Source organism: Macaca fascicularis, chromosome X (genome assembly GCF_037993035.2).
Source record: "Macaca fascicularis isolate 582-1 chromosome X, T2T-MFA8v1.1".
NCBI lineage: Eukaryota > Metazoa > Chordata > Mammalia > Primates > Cercopithecidae > Macaca > Macaca fascicularis.
The window spans coordinates 78,898,333-78,921,586 of NC_088395.1; the positions used below are offsets into that span (position 1 = coordinate 78,898,333).

At 49.0% G+C, this 23,254-nt stretch overlaps 2 protein-coding genes across 11 annotated transcripts in view; one reads left to right on the forward strand and one right to left on the reverse strand.

Annotated features, from left to right (window-relative positions):
* NHSL2 (NHS like 2) overlaps window positions 1-20,803 on the forward strand; it is a 234,203-nt gene extending 213,400 nt beyond the window's left edge. For 4 of the 9 annotated variants that reach the window (XM_015443937.4, XM_074029325.1, XM_045383961.3 and 1 more), the window contains 3 exons: window positions 11,710-14,040; window positions 15,503-15,635; window positions 16,521-20,803. In XM_015443937.4, the coding sequence (XP_015299423.3) occupies window positions 11,710-14,040; window positions 15,503-15,635; window positions 16,521-16,842 (2,786 nt within the window). In that variant the 3' untranslated portion in view covers window positions 16,843-20,803. Of the gene's footprint in view, window positions 1-5,320; window positions 5,477-7,333; window positions 7,462-7,751; window positions 7,948-10,366; window positions 10,499-11,709; window positions 14,046-15,502; window positions 15,636-16,520 lie in introns of those variants that run through there. The other 5 variants (XM_045383956.3, XM_065538101.2, XM_015443935.4 and 2 more) reach the window with 4 other exon arrangements.
* RTL5 (retrotransposon Gag like 5) lies at window positions 378-5,165 on the reverse strand. 2 transcript variants are annotated; one of them, XM_065538104.1, is made up of 2 exons: window positions 1,416-5,165; window positions 378-934 (listed from the first exon to the last, which is right to left on the reverse strand). In XM_065538104.1, the coding sequence occupies exon 1, from the start codon at window positions 4,792-4,794 to the stop codon at window positions 3,091-3,093; it is 1,704 nt and encodes a 567-aa protein (XP_065394176.1). In that variant the 5' UTR covers window positions 4,795-5,165; the 3' UTR covers window positions 378-934; window positions 1,416-3,090. The 2 variants fall into 2 exon arrangements, with proteins under 2 accessions (XP_065394176.1, XP_005593992.2); XM_005593935.4 differs by having other exon boundaries at window positions 378-958.
* Window positions 20,804-23,254: the final 2,451 nt, after the last annotated feature.

A 23,254-nucleotide genomic window follows, 5' to 3' on the forward strand; every position in this document is an offset into this window, starting at 1 on the left:
CTCACTGGTATCCCATAGCGCCACCTAGTGCCAAAAAGCGGAAGGGCCCTCCCCATCCCACCTGGTCTCTTTCTCTTCCTTCACTCAAAGTCCCATGCATGCCTGTGCATGCCTGTAGGGCTGGGCCACCCATAGTCCCTGGGAGAACGAATGCTACTTTTCAAGATGCCCAGTGCTTCCACTTCCCTCCCAGCAATTTCTGCCATCCACAAATGCACAGAACTGTAGGCAGGTCCCTTGAGCCACACCGGCCCTTGGTTTCCTTGTCTAAGGATTTCAAGACTTCAGGGTAGGTTGACTCCGGCAGGGGACCTTGGAAGCACCCGATGCCTACTCTGTACCCATCTATGCTTGCTCAATAACAAAGAGACACAATCTTTACACACCCTTTATATTTTTATTGAGGAGAGAAAGCTTTAGCATACAGAGCAGCTTCTTATCTTCACAACACAGTAATGCAACAATAACACATGTATTCCAAACAAGTTTCCTCCCGAGCCTCTGGGAGACCTTGGGCTGCCTTCATACCCCTGCATGCTTCCCCTCCCCCCACCCCTCTTTCAACCCAAGAAAGCTCCCAAAGCCCACAGTTCCTCTTACAGCTCTTATGGCTGTTACATCACAACAAATATTGAAGATCTGGGAAAGGAAGGAAGAGGGTCCAAGGGAAGCCCAAGCCCCTCCTGCCCCCAGAGGGTGGAAACCAGCTCACTGCTCATCTGCTCTGTCCCTGGCTGTGGCTCTGAGGGTTCGGGGTGAGAAGCACCATGGGAACAGGCAGGACCTGTGCTGAAGGGCCCCTGGAAGTGTGGGTTTAAGGCACCCGTCCTTCACACTCCTCACAGGGACATGAGGTAGTAGGGCCAGAGTGTCGACCATCAGCAAACAGGATCCACCACCTCGAAGAATAGCAGGTCTCCTCCTGGAATACATTCTTGAGGAAATCAGACAAAATCAGCTGAAAAACAGACAAAATTTTCTTTACAAAGTTTTTTACTCCTGCCCTGGTGGGGATGGGGAAAACCAGACGATTGAAAGGTCCAACAAATTAGGAGAATGTTTACATGAATATTCAGTATGCATGACTGCACAGGTGGCAGCCATTTTAAATCCTGCTGATCAAGACCTGGCAGGATGAGCTCAAGTTTGACAAGACATAGCAAGAACACACTAGAAAGGAAGGCAGCAAAGTGTTAATAGTGCTTGCCTCTGTGTGGTGGGACTCTTAATGTCTGGGGGAGGGGGGAGTTGTCCTTATAGTTTTCTCTATTTTCCAGACTTTCTTTAATGATTATGTATTACTTTTCTCTTTGGAGAGAGGGGACCTTTTAAAAAGGTAGCAACAGGTTATAGGAACCCAAATCCACTGATCCCCAGGCTGAGAAACAAAAGCGCTAATGAAAAGGGCATCTTACCTCTCACTGATGAATAGAGACCTCACCAGAAACCAGTCAGAGGACTGGGTTTCTTTGCGACTCCTCTTCCTCCAGCTCTTTCCTCTTGCCTCCAGGCCCAAGATCCTAAGGTCAGCCTGAGGTTATCGGTCAGACTCCCATGAGGAACAGAGGTTGAATTTACTATGCTTTCTTTCCTTTGGCCACAAACCCTGGCTGCACTTGCTCTGCTGCCAGTCACTGTGCAATAAGTCCAGTGTCCAGGGGAAGTTCAGGCCAGCAGTGGATTTGGCTGGCATTTTGTGGCCAGAACTGACATAGTGTGTGTTTTTCACTGCAGAAGCAGTGCTTTCTGGACTCAAGGCAAGCAGCGGGTCTCTTTATAAGGGCACCTGAGTTTGTACCCAGAAGTCCCAGGAGTTCCTAGGAGGCAGCCACCCTCTTAAGCTTTACTGTGTCACTGAAGCACAGCAGCAGGCCAGGGGTTGGCCCCCATGTCAGAGACATGAAGGGGTCCCAGCTGTGAGGCCATGGTGGATGCAGCCTTTCTCTCTCCTCTCAGAACTAAGGGTTCCTTGAAATTGAAGGGAGCTCAGAGCAGGCCATGGGCCCTCTCTCTGTCTGTCCCAGAAGGAATGGCCAATCAGTCCTCCTCTGCAACTCCAAGGATAGAAAGTGTCCTGCAAAGACTTTTGACTGGAGGCTGCAGTCCAAGGCCTGGCAAGGGGAGAAGACCACCATCCCTAAGGAAAGAGTCACTCTTTACAATGGCAGAATGATCGTTGCTGCTTCTTTCTACTCCTCCTCTTCCTCCTCCTTCTCCTCCCCCAAACCCTAACTGGCTACCCTTTAGGCAACATCAAGGAAAGTGGTGGAGCCTGCAATGTTGGGTGCTGTCCACCAGGGGTGCCCAGGAGGGCAATGTGGTGAGAGGAAAGGGCTCCAGATGTGGCAAGTCAGTCCAAGAGCCCTGATACAGGAATCTATGCAAAGGTAGACTCAAGTGCTGTAAGTGGAACCAGCCTGCACAGTCAGTCAAGGGCAAATGTCGGTCAAGTTGTCCATTTGACATGTGGCTTTGCACACTCTCACTGGGCTAGATGTCGGGTCCTCTTCCAGGCCCTCTGCTGGAGGTGTGGCATGAAACGAGTGTAGGCTTCTAGGGACATTTCTGGATACCATCCTGCTCACCATCCTGCTTGTATCTAGCAACTGGCCTCATTGGCTTTAGGAGTTCAGGGTAGCCTGTCCTCTTGCTCATTGGGGCAGATCAGTGAGGCATTGGGTGAAGTCCTGGTGGGTCAGTCAGAGAATAAAACTGTAGAACACAGGGTGAAGAAACGCAGGCGAGGTGTGGGTTAGGAACAACCAGAGGGGAAATACAAGAGGGTGACCAGTTCATTTATGGGAACAGGCCCAGAAACTTGCTCTCCAGCTCGTGGCAGGACTGAGCAGAGTACATGCCAAGAGGGCAGCTATTGCTGATCCCTCCTTTCCCAGGTGGCCCTGGTTGAGCACATGTTACTCTCTGGTCATGGCTGCAAGACGGTCTGGAATTCTGCAGGTCTTCTTCAGGTTCTGCAGGTCTGAAACTCCCTGAAGTCCTGGTCAGCAAATGGGGCAGGTATGGCAGCAATAGCAGGGGTGGGGGATGCAAAAGAAGGGTGTGTTCTGGGTGGCCATCTGGCCCCAGCACTCACACTCGAATTCGGCCACGAGCAGCTCGGTGGCCCCCCTGTCTCGGAGTGAGGCGGAAAAGCACGGGGGGGCGTCTTCGAACTTGGCGTTGCCCTAAGCGACCTGTGCGGCGAATCAGTGGGGGGGAGCTGTAGAATGGTGAATTGGTGCCTGGAAGGCCTTCCAGAAGTGGGACTCGATTCTGGTTCCTCCGTCTGCTAGGCTGTATTATGGGAGGCGATGCACCCAGGAAGTTTTCGGCGTGGTAACCATTTGTGGGGCCAGAAGTCTGGGATGAGGCGTGAACAAAGGTCGGCTCCATCTCCATTAGCTCATCTAGATCATCATCTTGGGCCTCATCCAGTGGCTCCTCCTCCACCTCACCATAGGTCTCCTCAGTCCCTGGCTCCTGCTGTGGCTCCCGCTCTGGTTTCTGGCCCCCATCCTCATCTTCATCTTCTTCATCCTTACTCTCTCCTTCCTCCTCATTCTTGTTCCTTATCTCCTCCTCCTCCTCTTTCTGTTTCATTTCCTCTTCCTCCTCCTCCTTCTCCTCCTCTTCCTTCTTCATTTCTTCCTCCTTCTTCATCTCCTCCTCCTCCTTCTCCTTCATCTCTTGCTGAAAAGCCCTCATGCGATTCCTCTGGTCTTTGGGGTGAAGCCTGTGCCTGCATGCCTCCTGGTCTTCATCTTCACTGTAGTACTCTTCATCTTCACTTTCTTCCTCATTGGGAGCAAAAGGGAAGAGGATATTTCGAACCCCAGGGAGCGGGATAGGCTTGGGAACGCGCACTTTTCTTTCTATCTCCACACATTCGAGAATCAGCTCATCTAGGTCGGCCATTTCTGTTGACCATAAGAGCTCTTTGCGGAAGAATTCCGACAGGCCTTTGAGGAACTGGTTTTGGAGGTGGCAGTCATCCCAAGACAAGAATTGGGCCAGGAACTGAAAAGCATCTGCATAGCTGCCGAGGGTACAGTGGCCCTGCTTGAGCTTGCGAATGGCCTTTTTAGCCACACGTGGGGGGATGGGGCCACAGAATTCCTTACGGATTTCATCCAGGAAGCGCGGGAAGTTGGCATGCAAGGGGCTTCCTTCCTGGGTGACCGAGATGGCCCAGTCCTTGGCTTCGCCAGTGAAAAAGGAGATCAGAAAGGCCACCCGCTCGGCGCCCCCGGGAAAATGATCCTCATGGTCGGCTATGAAGGTCTCTAGCTGCATCAGGAATTCAGCCAGGTAGACTGGGTCGCCTGAAAAGGGCTCTATCTCAGGCCACTCCAGCGGTGGCAGAGGGGGCTGCAGGGGCGGCTCCTTTGACGCAGGCGGAGGCAGCGCCGGCGGGGGCGGGATGGGCAGCAGAGGGGGATCAGCGGGCCCGTCGGGGGTGCTGCGATCCTGGATCACGTTAATCAAAAGATCATCCGAGATACAGTCGGGCTCCGCGTGTGGGGGAGGCCGGCACAAGAAGGGCAGTTCTCCCCCGGGAATGGCTTCGATCTCACTGAGCGCGAACTCCAAGTTCTCCTCCGCAAGTACAGGCACTATGGGTACTGGCCAACGGATGTAGCTGGAGACATTGCCCCGCAAGGAATTAACCTCGGCCAGGGCTCTCCCGAGCTGGAGGCCCAAATTGGCATTCTCCCCGCGAAGGGCATTTAATTCTTCGCGCAGGGCCACATTCGCCATGCGGAGGCTGTTGAGATTTCCTGCCGCCTCAGACATCTCGACAAGCCCAGGGGCCCTGGGGCTCCGTGGTGGGGAAAGAGGAACGGGAGCTACAGGCCGCCGGAGGAGGCCGAAATGCGGCGGCGGGGCGCGGGAGGGACCAAAGTGCGGCGGCTGGGCGCGGGACAGGCCGGGCCACACCCACCGGGGCGAGCTCGGAGGGCGGCGCTCTGGGCGGAGGGCCCGGCGGCTCGGCCCAGGGCGCGTTACCTCGTCGCCGGGGCCGGAGAGGGCGGGCGGCGGCACGGGGCCCGGAGGCGCCAGGCGGAAGATGCGGGCGACACGGCGGCGGCGGCGACCGGGCGGGCGGGCAGGGGCGAGCGGAGCGGGAGGGAGCACACTGCAGCAGGATCTGTCGAGGAAAAATCTTGCGGTCGCCGATTCCCCGCCTTTTAAGCGCAGCCTCGCACTCCCCCCGCCCCACGCAGGGGCGGGCCTTGGGGAACTGCGGTCGCCCACTGGCCGCCGCGCGCCGCTCCCCTCCAGCTCGCCTGCGCCTCTCACTGACTCTCTCCTTCCCTAGCTGCAGCTAACTCGGGTCGGGAAAATGCGACAGCGACTGCCCACTCGAGGTCGTCATGGCGACAGCCAGTGAACGTGTTCCTCTCCTCGGGCAGGCCCCCGAGTGTAGAGGAGCTGCTTCGCGAGGCGCAGCTCAATCTCCAGAGCCTGTTGCAAGGTACCGAGAGGGAGGGGGGCTGCGGCCGGAGCCCAGAGGCGAGATGCGCAGCGGCAGGAGGGAGGCAAAGAAGAAAGAGGACAGGGACCAGCAAAATAAAGAGAGAGAACAGTTTAAAAACAATCGACAAAGCAGTTTCCAGCTTTCACCTTTCAGCCTAATGATTCTGAAAGAGGCTATTTCCAGGGCTGTTTCCCCCCATCCCCACCCCCTTTTTTCAGCTCAGTAGCCCATGGGGAAACAAGGACAGAGACTGAGGCAGGGCCATAAGTCATACCATTCACCGAGAGCTGGGTGGGAGACTCCCACAATGTGGGCCCCCATTCCCTCCAGCCCCCCTCTTGCCACATCGCCCATGCCTTTGGGATGCTGGCACCAGAAGACAAAGGGGGCATCTGCAGGATCTCCCACTCTGGGCTTCACTCACTCTGCTCTTGCAATAACCGCCCCTGGATAGCTACTGCCTCACCCAAGTAAGCCCAATACACAGCACCCAGGGGTCACCTATTTTGTCCTCCTAACCAGCCTGAGCTTCTCCATGTAAAGAATCACATCTTACTACCCTGGGGTTTCCAGAAGCACCTGGCACAAGGCTGGATTCCCTCCCCATCTGCCAAGAGGTGCTCAGTGGATGTTAAGCATGAAAAGAGGTCTTGTCAGCACTCCTTTATCCATACTAATAAAGGTTAACTCTAATGGCAAATAGAAAACTGCTGATGGGCCACCAACGGGATGACAGCCATAACCCCCACCCCCTACCAGGGCAGTGGTAACCTTCGAAAAGCAAGATGCCAAGGGACACCATGAGCCTTGTGTTCAGATTAACAAAGGAGTTGCCACGCAGAAAAAGAGTTGATGTGCTCTGTGTTGCTACCATGGCAGAATTAGGACCAGTGGGTGGAAACCCAGAAGGAGGCACATTCCACCTCCAGATAAGGAAGAACTTTCTGACACGCCTGACAGCCCCAACTGTCCGTGGAAGAAATGAGCTGCCTTGGGAGGGAGGGAGCTCCCCTTCCCTGCAGGTGTGTGCGCTGAGGCTGAAGAAGCACCTAGAAGGGCTGCTGAGGAGGGAGTCTGGGCACAGAATGAGGTGTTGGACCAAAGAACCCCAAGAGCAACCCCAAATCTCTATGATTCTAAGAGTGTTTGTTCAGTGTACATGCAGCATGAATATCCCTTCTCTACTCTTTCTTCATGTATTCATCAAATTCATCGCTTCAATCAACCCCATTCAAATCTTGTGCATCCTTATTCACTGATGATGCCGCTGAACTTCTACCTCTTTTGTGCTGTTACCTCCTCCTCCCCTCTCCTTCACCTTAGCCCTCCTAGACCTGACACCACTCACAGAGGGACTAAGGTGCAGGGAACCCAGCCCACAAAGGCTCAAGTAAGAGTTCTTGACATCCAAGAAAGAACTCCAGATTGGACTTCCTGGTGTAAATCTCTTCTTGCTTCACACAGGTCATTTCCTTGGTAGGGTTGCAGAAAACCTTAAGAGCTGCAGGGCTTCAAAGAGAGGAACTTGCAGTCCAAAGTAGCAAAAGGTGTCTGCATTCTGAGCCTCTTTTCGTAACTGAGCACTCAAGGTGGGGGTCATTGAGATAAGGGCTTGGTCCCCAAACCACCACAGCATGAATTTATTGACCTTCTCTTCTCCTCGACCCTCATGGTCCTGGGAAGCAAGCACTTTTCCATTTCCAAATCCAGTGGCTCGAACACCTGGAAATAGCCTAAAGAAAATGCAAGTCAGGCCTGGCAGCTAGAGCAGGAGCCCTGGCTCATGGCCCTTCTCCGGCCCAGCACTTGGCCGTGGCACTCTAGAGTGTGTGTCTCCACTGTGCTATTTTTCAGAAGAATATGAGGAACAGTATTCGGAGGCCAGACTTGTGGGGCAGACCTTCCGCTCTTCTGATGAGGCCACTAAGCCCACCCCCAACCCAAGGCCCCAGTCTGCCAGGCGTCTGGAGTTTGTATTGATGGTGAGTTGCCTCATCCCCCACCTGGGAGAGCCAGCATGCACCCACTGACAGGAGACCTCCAGCTGCTTACGTTACCCACTGGAAGCTGCTCACCTCTGCTCACCAGCAGAGCTACCCTGAGGCCCCACTGGGATGGGCCCTGCACAGCAGGTGCCTGGCCTGGCGCCCTGTCCACGCTTTCCTGCCTCCCAGATGAAGTCTCCAACTACCCAGCCTAAACAGCCACCCTATGGGCACTGGCTCATCGCCGGGCAGGAATACACCCTTTCCATCACCTTCTCTCCCAACAGCCTACAAAACGGCAGCTGAGCGAGGATGAGACTACCACCCAGGGTGTGAGGGCCCCCGAGGCCTCCCTGAGCCTGTCTACCACAGCCGACAAGCAAACTGCCTGGAATAACCTCTTCCCTCTGCCCATCCTAGAGGAGAAGCGGTGGCCTCAGCCTTGCTCCACGCAGTCTGACATTGTGCCCATCAACATCTCTGGTAGAGTTGCTTAGCACCGCCTTCTTCCCTTCATGCCTCTACAGACCATCTTCTTCAATGCACTGGGTGTTGGGGGAGGGAAGTGAGACTTTCTTTGCTACCGGCTCACCTTGTGCTGTCACGGTCATGGCTCTTGCCAGGGAACGGAGGCATGCAGAAGAGGGGGCGCTGGCTGCTCTTTCTTCACCCCCTCCTGGCACTGCCACCCTAACTGAGACTATTTGATAGCAAACAAAATTTTCTTAACAGAAAGCTTCAAAGCCTTATGAACTTGTGTGCTCTTCAGAGCACATATGGAAACTTAAAGTTTGTGAGTTCTGTTTGGGTCAGGGCAAGACAACTTCTTGTGCCCACAGCTGGGTTTGGAGTACACTGATAAGAGTCGGAGCAGGAGAGTAGGGTCTGGAGTGCTGGTGGTAACAAGGGAGGATCACACCTGGGCACAGACCAAAGGCCTGGTGGCACTTTCACTGGACACTAGTCTTCTAGCAAGGTGGGCCTCCTCAACTTGTTTGGCAAGTTTTCAAGAAAAGAAGTGGTAGAAAGGTCCTAAGGCCAAAAAGATCAAAAGGGGACCCAGTACAACTTTGAGAGTGGGGAACATGATGTATTATATGTAGCCCAGCTGGCTGTGGCTCTGGGGGCATGTGGCACACTATACCATGCTCACTATTAATCCATGATCTACACTCCATCAGCTGTAAGGGGAAGAGAAGGAGGGCCAGTCATTTGAGAAGGAGATAGGGCCATGCAGCATGATGAAACCATGATCTCAGTAACCTAAAGGGATCAGAGGGGTCCTGTGAGCCAGCGCCAGCCTGTGCTCTGCTGGAAAATGTTGATAAAGATGATGAGGACAGCTCTGGCCACACGTGGCAGTGCTCCCTGGATATGGGGTCCTCCACTGTCACTGGCATCATTTCGGAAAATCAGAGGCAGGAAATAGAGCCCACAGCCTAGGGAAATATACCAAAAGGAGTGAGGGCTGATGAGGAAAGACTCCAGAAATGATGTTGAACATTTTGTGTCTAAATGTCTATCTTGGCCAGGCACAGTGGCTCACGCCTGTAATTCCAGCACTTTGGGAGGCTGAGGTGGGTGGATCCTTTGAGCTCAGGAATTCAAGACCAGCCTGGGCAACATGGTGAAACCCCATCTCTACCAAAAATACAAAAAAATAGCCAGGTGTGGTGGCGCACACCTGTGGCCCCAGCTACTCGGGAGGCCGAGGTGTGAGGATCGCTTGACCCCAGAAGTCAGAGGTTGCAGTGAGCTGAGATGGCGCCACTGCACTCCAGCCTGGGTGACGGTGAGACTTTGTCTTTAAATAAATAAATAAATAAATGTCTGTCTTCCTCTCAGTGAGGCTGTCCCTGAGCTTTGCCCACACAGACTCCTTTGCTGAGGAGTCTGTGGACGTGTGCAGCTGTGTGGCTGGCGGGGGAGGGTCTGGCTAGCCAGCTGCTGAATGAGAGAAAGGGAAGTGGAATCACAGACCTCGCCCCACCACCCTGCCTTGCCCTGACTCTGACCCAGCCATTTCCCAGCACCCAAAGACTGACCTAGCACTTTAAGAGAAATAGAGCTCTAAAAAATTTTTTAAAATAATATTAAGTAAGACATATTATTGAGGAAATCTTCCATTTTAATTGCGTTGAATTTGAAAACATTATCAAGTCAGTAAACAAACTGAATTAACAGGTATTTTGAAAGTACCATGTAACTCAGATGAAGTGATAACTATAATCTGTGTCAATAATTTCCCTAAATTGAAAAGCCAGTGCCAGGAAAAAAAGAGAGAGAGAGAGAAAGAGAAAGAAATAGAACTCAATCACCATGCTGTGGGCCAGCTTTGGGAAAATGTGACCAGGAGACTGTAGGACAGACTATCAGGCATTTTCCTGGATGGTGGAGGGCAGTGGGGCAGCCTCTTGGAGACACTGGCCTCACCTGGCCCATATAAAGACCTTCTCTGAGAAAAGATCACAGTCAGGCAGCATCTAGTCCCAGCCCGCTGCTCTACACCAGTGGTTCTCACCCCTGGCTGTACCTCTGAATAATCACTTGAAGACTTCTAGAAAATGCTTCTACCTGAGCCCTACTCCCAGAGATTTCAGTGTTCTGAAGTAAGGTCCAGGTGTTGCAGTTTCAAAAGCTGCCCAGTTGATTTTAATATGTAGCCCAGGGTTGAAAACCACTGCCCCAGAACACCTAAGACTTACAGGTAACCTGGGTGCAGCCTGGGAAACCCAGCATGCATGCCCAGGGCCAAGTTGGGAAAGATGGGGAAGAAGTGCCACCTGCCTTGGATGCTATTCATGCTCATCACAACTGCCATAATTCTCTTCTCTCAGGCCAATTTCCACTGTGCTTTAAACAGAAACCAGGATGCACCCAAGTGTCTTTATTTTGGCTACAGGGCAGCAGTTTGATAAACATGCAAGTTTGCGACACTCGTTGTTTAACACAGAGACAGCCGTGAACCCCAAGTCCACCCTGAGGCGGAGGCGGACCATTATTGGATTCTCTAACTTTTCCCAACGAGATCAAGGTGACCCCACCACAGCTGATTCCCCAGTCCCTTCCCCTTACCCACTCCCGCCAATCCTGCCACCCAGGTGGTACTGTGGTGATGGGGAACAGGAATAATTGGGTGGAGGAGGGGGCCTCCGGATGTCCTGAAAAAGCCAATATGGTAATTAAGAATAGCTAAGGGCCTCATGTCAAGGGCGTCAACTGAATATGGAGAATAGGTCTCCCGGGCTAATGAATCCATTACATTATTGTTTCCCATTATAAATGTAATATAACCAGATATGCCAAATTTAGGCAAATAGATGAGGAGAGAGGGATCCTCACCATCATCTTAACAGAACCATTACTACCATTAAGCGAATGCTGGCCAGGAGCACAGACCAGGGAGATAGCAGAGGGTAAGAGCCCTGGTCTTTCCGCTTACTAACTGGGAGACCATGGCCAAGTTACATAACCTCTCTGAGCCTCACTTCTTCATCTATAAACTGGGGATAATGATACCAACCCGGTGGAATTAGCATGAAGACTAGCGTTATTGTATGTAACTTGCCTACCATGTTCCTGGTACATAGTCAGTGTCCAACAAATGGTGGCTGTTACTACAAATTCTCATAGCAGTAGTAGTTATAATAATAATAATGACATGACAGTAGTAATTGTTTGTGTGTATGAGAAAACGTTTGGGGATTTGGAACATCCAAACGTTTTCCTCACATCTGTAGGTTATCCTCAGCCTCTTATGTTGCAAAGCTTAAAAGTGACTGATGCGAACAGTGCAACCAGACTCTTAGCTTTGCAGTTTGGGCATACTCCAGAGTCACTGCTGGAGCCAAACGTCACACCATGCTGTCCTTAGTTCGGAAGCCTCTACTCTCATCTCCGGATGGATGAATGCTGAGGTCTGTGATGGTTTCATGAGCCTGGGGTGAAAGTATGGGGAAAATGCAAGGTAATCCCACATGACACTTCAGCTCTAAGAGGAATAATCAAAGCTGGAAAGTATTTGGCAGCCATCTGGACCATTCAAGGGCACCGTGTGACTCACTGTGGGGTGACGGGCAAGGACCCAATTTCCCCAGCATCCTCATCCATGGAAGGGAAGAACCAAGGAATTCTGACCAAGCTGTTGGCAAATGCTTCTTGGCAAAAAGTTGGTGCTTCTGTCTCAAAACAGCTGGTGGGAGATCCCTTGCTGTAGCACTCATGTCCTGTGTTTATTTCCTCCAGGTCACAGCAACAGCCCAGCAGGCAGTGTGGCCCACTCTACCACCTCTGACATCAGGCCCAGTCACTCAATTCTGGAAGGAGTTCATGGAAGAGTTGCAGTCGGTCAGGATGCTCGGTTCCCAAGTCTCACCTCGCCAGGACTGAGAACTCCTTCCAGTGAGCCGGACGAACCTCACCAGGCGCGGAGTGGCCCAAACCCTCCTGGCATGGAGAGCATGGGAATGGTGTACAGTGTCCCCAGTTCTTGCAATGGACCTACAGAATCAACCTTCTCCACTTCCTGGAAGGGAGATGCTTTTACCTACATGACTCCAAGTGCCACCAGCCAGAGCAATCAAGTCAATGAAAATGGGAAAAATCCTTCCTGTGGGAATTCTTGGGTCTCTCTAGACAAAGTCCCACCTCTGGTTCCTAAGGAGGCTGCTACCCTCCTTGTTGCTCGTGATAACCCAGCAGGATGCAGTGGGTCAGCTGGCTACCCTGAGCACCTTATTCAGCGAAGGCACATGCCCGAAAGACCCTCCAAGATTGGCCTTCTGACCAGTGGGACCACAAGGCTGGAGACAGGCCCCGGCGGGGCCAGCAGATTCCGGGAGCGGTCACTGTCTGTGCCCACAGACTCAGGCACCACAGATGTGGACTATGATGAGGAGCAGAAGGCCAATGAGGCCTGTGCCCTGCCTTTTGCCAGTACAAGCTCTGAAGGCAGTAACAGTGCTGACAACATCGCCTCCCTTAGTGCCCAGCAAGAGGCCCAGCACAGAAGGCAGAGGTCCAAGAGTATCTCACTTAGGAAGGCCAAAAAGAAGCCTTCCCCACCCACGCGCAGTGTCTCACTGGTCAAAGATGAGCCAGGCCTCTTGCCTGAAGGTGGGTCAGCACTACCCAAGGACCAGAGGCCCAAGAGCCTTTGCCTCTCCTTGGAACACCAAGGACATCACTCGTCCCACCCAGATGCTCAGGGTCACCCAGCTGTTCCAAACCACAAAGATCCAGAAGGTACACAATTCTCCCACCACTGGTATCTTACTGACTGGAAGTCTGGTGACACCTACCAATCCCTGTCCAGCTCCAGCACTGCCACTGGCACCACAGTCATTGAGTGCACCCAAGTTCAGGGCAGCTCAGAGTCTCTTGCCTCACCTTCCACCTCCAGAGCCACTACACCTTCCCAACTCTCCATTGAAGTGGAGGCCAAGGAGATATCCTCCCCGGGAAGGCCCCCTGGACTGATGTCACCCTCCAGTGGCTACTCCAGCCAGTCAGAAACACCAACACCTACTGTTTCCATGTCCCTGACCCTGGGCCACTTACCCCCTCCAAGCAGCAGTGTCCGAGTACGTCCAGTGGTACCTGAGAGGAAGTCATCACTACCCCCAACGTCACCAATGGAGAAATTTCCCAAGTCACGGCTATCATTTGACCTACCACTGACCTCTTCACCCAACCTGGATCTGTCTGGGATGAGTATCTCCATCCGAAGCAAAACCAAGGTGAGTCGGCACCACTCAGAGACAAATTTTGGTGTCAAGCTGGCCCAAAAAACTAATCCCAACCAGCCAATCATGCCTATGGTTACTCAGTCCGACCTACGTTCTGTTCGCCTGAGGTCGGTCAGCAAGTCTGAGCCGGAAGATGACATTGAGAGCCCTGACTGTGCCGAGGAATCCAGAGCAGAAGAAGTCTTCACCTTGCCAGAGAGAAAGACAAAACCTCCCGTAGCTGAGAAGCCTCCGGTGGCCCGGAGGCCTCCAAGCTTGGTCCACAAGCCACCATCTGTTCCTGAGGAGTATGCGCTAACTTCACCAACCTTGGCTATGCCCCCCAGGAGCTCAATTCAACATGCGAGACCACTCCCTCAAGACAGCTACACGGTAGTGCGGAAACCAAAGTCCTCCAGCTTCCCAGATGGCAGAAGCCCAGGGGAGTCAACAGCACCCTCATCTCTTGTTTTCACGCCTTTTGCCAGTTCCTCTGGTGCTTTCTTCTCAGGAACACAGCAGCCTCCCCAGGGAAGTGTGGAGGACGAGGGCCCCAAGGTGAGGGCCCTGCCTGAAAGAATTAGCCTCCAGAGCCAGGAAGAAGCTGAGAAAAAGAAAGGCAAGATTCCACCTCCCGTACCAAAAAAACCCAGCGTGCTGTACCTGCCTCTCACTTCTCCCACAGCTCAAATGGAGGCCTATGTGGCAGAACCAAGGCTGCCTCTCAGCCCCATCATCACCCTGGAGGAAGACGCCAAGTGTCCCCCCACCAGCGATGACCTGCAATCACTTGGTCAAAGGGTGACTTCAACTCCTCAGGCTGACAGTGAAAGGGAGGCAAGCCCTCTGGGTTAGTAAACTGTCTGTTGGCTTTTTCCTGCAGTCACAGGAGAGATGAGGGTGAGAATGAAGTGCCAGAGATGGAAGCAGATGCCCCAGAATAATTATCCTGATCCTAAGTCAGTGTGGGCACCTCTTGAGGGTTTGGGTTACTCTAAATAGGAACCACAGGCTGGCCTTACTGCCCTTGAGATCAAGACTAGCCCGAGGCAGATCTCCAAGGCCCAGTTTAGGCCACTCTCCCCTCTAAATCCCTAGTGCTGAGATAATGAAATCAAACTAGGTTCTAGCACCCTAGGACTTCAGCATCCCACGTCCCTAGCCAAGCATGCATCCTATCATGGGAACTACTCCTCCACCTCACTGTACAGTACTTTTCACTGGCTGCACTGAGTTTAATTCCCTACATGGGACTCAATACCCCACCAGACTGAGTTCATGTGCCATGGCAGGCTTGGAACCATCTGAAACAATGGAATATGTTGCCACCAGCAGCCTCTCTTTGTGCCTTCCGGAGGAAAGGGAGCTCACTTTCTTGGGTGGTTTGAGTTCTTTGGCTCTTCTTGGAACCATAAAACATAATACGTAATGTTTCTCATCCTTTCTTTTTCTGTCTGTCTTTGTTTTAATTGTGGTAAAGTACCCATAACATTTACCATCTTGACCATTTTTAAGTGTGCAGTTCATTCGTGTTAAGCACATTCACATTGTTAAGCAACCAATCTCCCAAACTCCTTTCATCTTGCAAAATTGAAACTCTGTACCCAGTAAACAACAACTCCTCTTTCTCCCTCCCCCCAGATTCCTCCCTCCAACCACCATTCTATTTTCTGGCTCTATGAATTTGACTCTAGACACCTCATATAAGTGGAATCATACAGTATTTGTCTTTTTGTGACTGGCTTATTCCACTTAGCTAATGTTGTCAATGTTCATCCATGTTTCTCATTCTTTTCTGAACCCTTAACACCAAAAATCGAAATCTCATGGCCTTCTATATGCAGATTTGGACTTTCAGTATGAGTCAATCATGACTAAGCCAAGCAAATAAATCAAAGCCCCAGGTAGTTGTAGAAAACGCTTCCTCAGACTCCACAGGCTCCCCTCTGAGATTCAAGTAGGTTCCACTCTAACCCACTGGGTGGGAGTCAGTACTTTAGATCGTTCCCAGCTCCTTCATTTAGAGAAATTATATACAGTGTTTAAAACAAGAGAATGCTCGGGCCACCCCTTATAATAACAAAGGCATGAGAGAATAGGGACCCATGCTGATCTTCACCACTCACTTCACCTTGGGCAAATCTTTAAGCTTCTGAACTTCATGTTCCTCCTCTGCAAAATGGAGATATTAAAAATCTCCACCCTGCTGCCCTCACAGAGTTGCTTTGACCATCAAATGAAATAACATATGAGAATGTACTTTGTCCTATCTATTGTGGTCAAAGTCATTCCTTTTGGTTTTTTATGTCTAGGGAGTTCCGTGGAACCAGGCACCGAAGAAAAAAGTTTAATCAGTGATAAAACAGCCGAATGGATTGCGGAGGATGATGATGACGTGTTTGTGGCTTCACGCACAACTGAAGATTTATTTACTGTGATACACAGGTCTGCACCAGTTTCCTTAATTCTAATTGCAATTGCCTTCCCTTTTTGTACTTAAAGAAAAACTGCTATTCCACATTGAAATCCTAATTGTAAAAGAAAAAGAAAAAAATTAAAAGTAAGAAAAAACTGCTACCTCTAAGCAGCCATTAGAATTGCACCTGGAGGCTAAGTTCAGATACCCACATATGTGAGCGCAGTCCAGGGCCTCGCATCTCAAATTCACTGATGTCGTTGGGTAAAGTGGAGGAAGGGAGGGGAGAGGAGGACCAGGTGCCGAGTGAGAGGCCCCTCGTCTCTTAGCAACCACTTGGCCTATTGTGGCTCCATCTGCTCTCTCTTAGCTCTGTCTATAGTCAGAGACATTTAACCCTTCACAGAATTCCTTGTACCAAAAAAATCCCATCAAGAGGTGAAGTGGGGCACCAGGCAGCATATCAAAACAGGAACTTAGGCAAAGAGGAACAAGATGGGGACCAGTTATTGGACAGGATTACAAGGCAGGGTTTCAGTGACAAGAAAACTGGGAAGAGTCTTATTAATGGAGCTAGACCACCAGTCCAGAACAGGATCAGTCCCCAGGCTGATTCAGAGTCACTGAACTACTAGCCTTGACTCCTGAAATTCGTCCTTGGTCCCAGAACCTGGGCAGGACTGAGGCTACAGGCACAGGACAAGTGACTCCAGCTGGGGGCATTGAAAGGAATGTGGGGATGGGAGGGCCCAACAAGGGTCTCTGAGGATTTAGAGGTGAGAGAGAGAGAAAGCAGATCAATACAGCTGCTTAAAGGGCTGCCGCCTGGATTATGTCACAGGCGTGGGGGCCTGTGAAGCACTGGTAAATGTCTGCTGCATGAACTCACTCAAACCAAACTTTCTCTTATCTAGGTCCAAAAGGAAGCTGCTCGGCTGGAAGGAACCTGGTGAGGCCTTTGTGGGTGGCAGAACAAGTTCCCACTCACCAATAAAGAACACAGCTGAGTCTCCAATCAGTGAGTCTACCGCCACCACAGGGTCAGGCAGCAGTGCCAACCTAGATGCTGGCAGAAATGACGATTTCAAGGCCTTGCTACAGAAGAAGGGAAGTAAGACAACTCCAAGGTCTCGTCCCTCAGCAGCTGAACTGCTGAAGACCACTAACCCACTGGCTCGGAGAATTATTGCACAATTTTCAAAAGACTATGAAACCACCGATAACCCCAGTACCTAAGCCCTGGGCTCAACAAGCAGGATTTACTTACTAAACTTGACTAGAGAAGGGGGAAGAGAAAGGGTCTTTAAACAGAACCGTGGGAATAACGACAGAGCCTACATTTCTTTTACATTAACTCACATTCTGGACAGCAGGAGAGAGGCTACTTCATCTAGAGCTAAAATCATCTGGCACTTAATCATCTTCAGACATTTTTATGTTTTCATACTTATAAGCTTGTCATGACTGACTATCGAGTTTCTTCTTATTTTCCCCAGTGGTGTGCACTAACTAAGAAGAAATTTTCAGATGCCAGGGCACATGTGCCACTTTTTCAATTCAATAACCCGGCTGCTCCATCCCTGGCTCCTGTCACTGAGGAGTGCAGTGTGAGAGCAGATTGGAGGCTGCCAAACCTGGGGGGCATAGGATGCCATTGCTCATTATTCACTTTCCTAGGAAGGCTCTGATGGCCCTGTGTGCAAACACAGAAAGACTCTGATGCCTCCTCAACCACAGTTTAGCTTTCCTCTGCACTTGCGAGAGGTTTGCAGGGTGCACTTATTTCGGCATGGGGTTGATTGGATGGCTTTTGTGGTGCAGAATATGACTGTGACTCCATCCTGAAACTTAATGCCTTTTTCAGTTTGATTGTCTACACGGAGATCAGGGTGATAAGTTTCAATAAACATATAGACATCCCCCGCCCCCCTCGCAACTCCCATTAGCTAGAAAAGACCAGGACTGGGTTGCTTTGAATGAACCAAGTTTGACCAACAAACCAGACAGCCATTTGTTCACTCAGATCTAGCCGAGGTAGCTCACAAGTGCACCTTGAGATCCTCCATATGTCTGTCAACAGCGATAGCCAGGATCTGTGCCCAGCTCATGCTGCATTCTAAAAACTCTCATTTCATTTGCATATAACATTCATTACAGGAAGTAATTAACTGAAGGAACAGCATCATCAAAGGCTCAAGGAGAATAGAAAGTAAGTGCATCTTGCCCCCCACCAGTCAATTCAGACTGTGGTTTGTGGTGGTTTGGTTTTGTTTAAAGGAAGTCCGACTCTGTTCCAAAAACCAAGAACATATAAACTAAAAGGATCTATCCAAAATCTAAAAGGCAGTCTTGCCAGTTGCTATGGCCCATAATGCACACACACCACACACACACACACAAAAGGGCTACTTTTTGCCATTTAGGTTCTGTGTTTAACCAGCTTTCAATTAACCTTGCTGGGGGAGAGCATAAGAACCTGGGTAAATAGCATACTCAAAGAGCTTCAGAATAATCATTGCGACCCCTCCCTGCCCCCACCTCCCACAAAGCTTATAGGCACTAACTATTCTTGTCAGCTCAATTTTCTAAGCAGAGCAAGAGCAGTGATTCATTTGATTTTTGTATGCCTGATTTCTGGGAGGTTGGGGAGGAAGACAAAGCATTGAGCAAAGAAAACCTGCTGACCAATGATGGAAAGTTAATTGTCTACTGTCTTCGAGAGGCAAAAAGAACAGTGGAATGAAATTGTAGCCTGCTTCACAAAGAGAGTTCCCCAGCCCCTTCCTACTTCACTCCCCACCCAATAGATTCAATGGTCAACCTCCTGGAGGATGCAGTAAGAGTTCCAGAGACAAGCTGTTCTCAACTTTGATAGGTTATATTGCCCAATGAGAAGCCACCTCTTAGCTCAACTGCCCACACTCCAGCTGGACAGAGCAGCTGAAAAACCACACTAAGTACTGAGAAAACTTGGGCCTCTCACAAGAGAAGCCCTAGGCCTAGGCCCTTTGTTGTTATAGTTCTGAATCTGAGACTTCTGGAAACAGGCCAGGCCCACCAACTCCCTTGCAACCAGCACTTCGACACTTAAAATAATAAACAGCAAGGCCCAGTTGCTTTTGAAAGTACTAGAACTACTTGGTGTGAAGGTCTTAACCAAATTCGAAATTTCAGGGATTTTGCCTGAAATAAAATCAATTCATCCCTGGCCTCAGTTTATATATGAATGCCACCTTTGTCTGCTCCAGACTTAGAATTCCAAAAAACAAACATTTTCCTCTGTAGTAACTGAAGGAGCGTTTATGCTTTTGCTTAGCAAAAGTGAAAGGACACCAGGGTCTGCTCCTTGGGAACCATTATGACTGGTTGAACGTTAAAGCTGAGTATGGGACTCACATAGTATAGGCCTTGTTACTTCTGTTGACTTTCCTGGAAGTTTCTTGTTTACTACTTCTAACAGGTTTTGCCTCTCCCCTCACCTTGCTACCTCTGGAGGTTTTCCCAAAAGATTCTGAAGCTGAATGCTCAGACACCTTTATGTTTGTCAATTACCTTTAGTCTTGCTTTCTCTACAATACTCTATATGCCTGGAATTCTTAGAATATCTTCTACATCATCACTGTGGCCCACCCAGTGGTGTTCCCATTAGCACAAGAGGATTTGGGGCAGAAATCATATGGTCAGAGAGGACATTTAAGACTGGAAGTATTCATTTAATTTTTCAAATTAATTTTTTGTAAAGATGGGAGTCTTGCTATGTTGCCCATGCTGGTCTTGAACTCCTGGGCTCAAGCGATCCTCTTGCCTTGGCCTCCCAAAGTGCTGGGATTAAAGGGGTAAGCCACCGTGCCTGGCCTCATTTAATATTTTGCAACAGGTAAACATAGTCCCAAATAAACAACCAAACTGTAAAACTTCTACTAATAACTAATTAACAGAACACCAAGCATATTCTCCACTCCTAACACTCAACCTCTCTCCTACCTTTGATTATCATAACACCACTCTCTCTCCCACCCAGGCACTTACCACAATGTTTGTTGCCTTCTGCACTTGCTCTGCTGACCCTGGAGAAGAGAGGCTGAAAGCCCCTCTCAGAAAGGCTTACAGAGAATCCAGCACTACTTCGATTACTAGTACAAATAATAATGATAATGATTTTTGAAGGTGGAATAGAGAAGAGATTTGAGTGAAATTAAGTTGGCCCTAGGAGGTCAGCTTCCATTTCAAGTTGTCCCTATCCTCTTTTTTCCTCCCCATTCCAATCAGTAGCAACAGATGGCTCTGCTAGCCTGACTTTGATCTAGTCACCATCCCCAGGGGAGGAGGTTAACTGTTAACCAAGGATGCTTTGCATTTGGTGGGTAGTCAGTACATGTTTTTGAGGATAGTTATTAATAGTACAATAGCAAGCTTTGCTGGTATCTCCTCTCCTCATCCTGCACTACTTGGCCTGCCTCAGCTCCTGACTGGGCCTCCCCCACCGGCCCCAACTTATCCCTCAGTCCCAAATCCCATGAACTGCATCCCTAGCACAACTCACCCATAAAGGAAGCGAGACAACAGGAAGCAAAATAAATAATTTTAGCTTAATGAACACAAACTGACCAGTTGATCTGGATAAATTACCTTGAACGTGCAGACAGAGGAGATCCTACCAGGCTCTCCTAACGAGCATTGCACCTGACATCCAGTGTAACTATCTGGACGACACAGACCCGATTGCAGTCTCTCTGTACCTGTCTGAGCAGATCTGTCCATGCACCTGCCCTCTTCCTCATCAATGAACAAGTCGGGAAAAAGATGAGTTCACGCTCAGTGCTCTGTTCCTCACTCATTCCGCCTTTCATTATCAAGTCTGTGACACAATGGTGAGCTTTCGCTTTAATATGATTTGCTAGGGCCAGGACTAGGGTGAGGTGAGTGAGGCGCCTAGGGCGCAAAATTCAAAGAGGTGCCCACTCTCAGGGCCATGCAAGTGCCTTACCCTCGTCCCAGCCCTGTGATTTGCACTCTTTAAAGTAATATCAGTTTATCTTCTTCCTATGAACAAGTATAGTCCTTCTGATTTGGGGTGGGGGGTTAACTCCCTATCTCTTGTTGCACCAAATATTTTATTGCTACCTGTTTTTCCATTGCTGTAAGTCTTTGTGTGCCTATACATTAAAGAATCTTTAGTAGTGTTAATGTCGGAAAACATAGTTGATTTCTAAGTAATATGCTCCAGGTGGCAATTTAACACCCATTTCAGCAGGGATGCTCCCAGGGCCAGCCCTTCAACAAAAGAGTGACTGAGTTGGAGGTCTGTCACCAGGATCCTCCCTCTCCTCTTTCTGCTCCATTCTCCCAAACCTCGCTTCCCAGCACCAACTCTCCTCAGTGCCTCCTACTTCCTTCTCCTCCTCTCTAAGAAAAACATGCTCTCAGGAAAGGGATAAATTCATTTACTTTGAGATTATAAGGCTTAATGCTACCTCTTTTGAGGGTAGCATTTTAACAAGGGAAAAGCCTCAAGCCAAAGGAATGAAGTTCTACTTGCAGAATGTTAGGCATCAACTAGTGGTAGAAGTGTATTTTTCACCATGGAAAGGCCAAATTCCCTGATGCCTGACTCCAGAGTATAGAAAATATCTTAATTGCCTGGAATCATTTGAGTTACTAGCGGATGGTCAATTAAATTGTCCTGATACCCAATGCTATTCAATATGGTTACTACCAAGGGACTCTCAGAAATGGCTACTAAAAGCCACTGAGAAGGTCTAGATCATTCATATTGTACATTGACATTTTTACATAAATGGAATTAATACTACTTACCATTTGAGTAAAGAACACAAGGATTTAAAGAGTCTGTGAAAATATGTCCTGTTTGTGAAAGGTGAAACTCCAATCCATGTCCCGTCAATGTCAGTTGTCCAGTATTGGTGGTGATTATTAAACTTATTGGAGGTACAACTTTACCTCCAATAAGCTTACCTTTACAAGCTTCTGCTTTCCCTGCTTCATCTCTGTTATGGGCTATCAGTCCAGCTTGGTGTGAAAATGAGACTATATCTATACCAGAGCCCCCAGTCCTCTCAAAGCCTTTGCATGTATTTCAGCTACAAGTGACAAGGATATTAGGGATTTAAAAGGACAAGAGAGTGGGAAAGAGGTATAAGGAAGTGCCTTTGTCAAAATGCAGCAAAAAGTATAATGATATAAACATAATATGAAATAAGCAAAGTTTTAGAATACTTTGAAACAGATTTATAGAGGAATACATAGTAAATAGTTATAGACACACATTTGGGGCGTTTTTAATAAGATTAGCAAGAAGACATTTGCATGAGTAATGAGCAATGTGAAACGGGCATTATACTTTTGTTCAGTAAAGCCCAAAATCTAGGCCAATCGTTCTCAAAGTGCAGTTCCAGGAGCAGCAACAGCAGCATCCCTGGAGAGAGAGAGAGAGAGAGAGAGAGAGAGAGTGAGTGTGTGGGTGTGTGTGTGTGCGCGCGCATTCCAGTGATGTTACTCCTTCAAGCCCCTGAATCACTATAGCCACCACTCTCCAACTGATTCCAACCTTTACCATTATTTTGGCTCTCATCATAATGACCAGTCTCTGGCCAAGAGGTGTATATTGTTATTTTGGTCAGGCATATGTTTGTTTGGTTTTAAGAAATTATCAGATTGAGAAGTCTCATGTTTTATGGGACTCTGGTGCATATGCTCAAAAAAAAAAAAAAAAGAGAACTTATCATATTGGATCAACAAATTGCTCAACCTACAAAATCTTTGATTTGACTTAGCACATCTGGCCTGCTTTGGGTTAAAAAAAAAAAAAAAAAAAAAGAGTTTTTAAACTCACAAATGGAAAAAAAAGGGAAAGGTGTTAGGTTTGTTTGGTATTGCCAGCTCTTAAATACCTGTCTTCACCATGGCTCTGGCAGAAGTAGATTTGATTTTAAGATTTTTGCCTAAATAGTGGAATTTGATAGCAACGAACTCCAAAACAAAATCTGAACTGAAACAACTAGTTAACCCCTCTTAGCCTCTTTGTAATGCCAAGCTTTATAGACATTTATTCCTTAGGTGGTCTTGAGCTTTTTCTAACATCCAATTTTATAAAACGTTATGCATGCAAACGCAGCATTGTGCTCATTGTACAAGTCACCTCAAATTCATTCCTTCCCCCATGTGTATCATGGCGAAGAAGTATCAATATATGTGTGTTCTGAGGTCTTCTGATGAATTGTCAATTACAAACTTTTTCATTCATTTTTAAATGAGATATATTTACCCTGGCTAGTGGTTAAAATTTTATTCTTTTTATTATATTTCATTGCTACTTTTTTCTACTGACTCCAAAGCTTACTTTGGGGAATACTTCTTATTTCTAGATTGTTGTATTTATCTTATTTCTATATTTATCTGCAGTCTTGGAATGTTAGAGCTGAAAGGGACCAACCTCTCTCATTTCACTCATGAGGAAGCTGAGGCCCAGAAAGTTCAAATAACTTATATACAAGGTCACACAGTGAGTCAGCTGTGGGGCCCAGCCTCAGTTCCAGGTCTCCTGCCCTTGGGTCCAGTGTGGTTTCATTTAAAGCACTACAATTTATAGAAGACCCACAGCTGGCTTCTACTTTTATGACACATGAAT

What these genes read in the sequence shown, in the direction of transcription:
- RTL5 (XM_065538104.1), bottom strand. Translation starts at nt 4,794, where the DNA reads ATGTCTGAGGCGGCAGGAAATCTCAACAGCCTCCGCATGGCGAATGTG.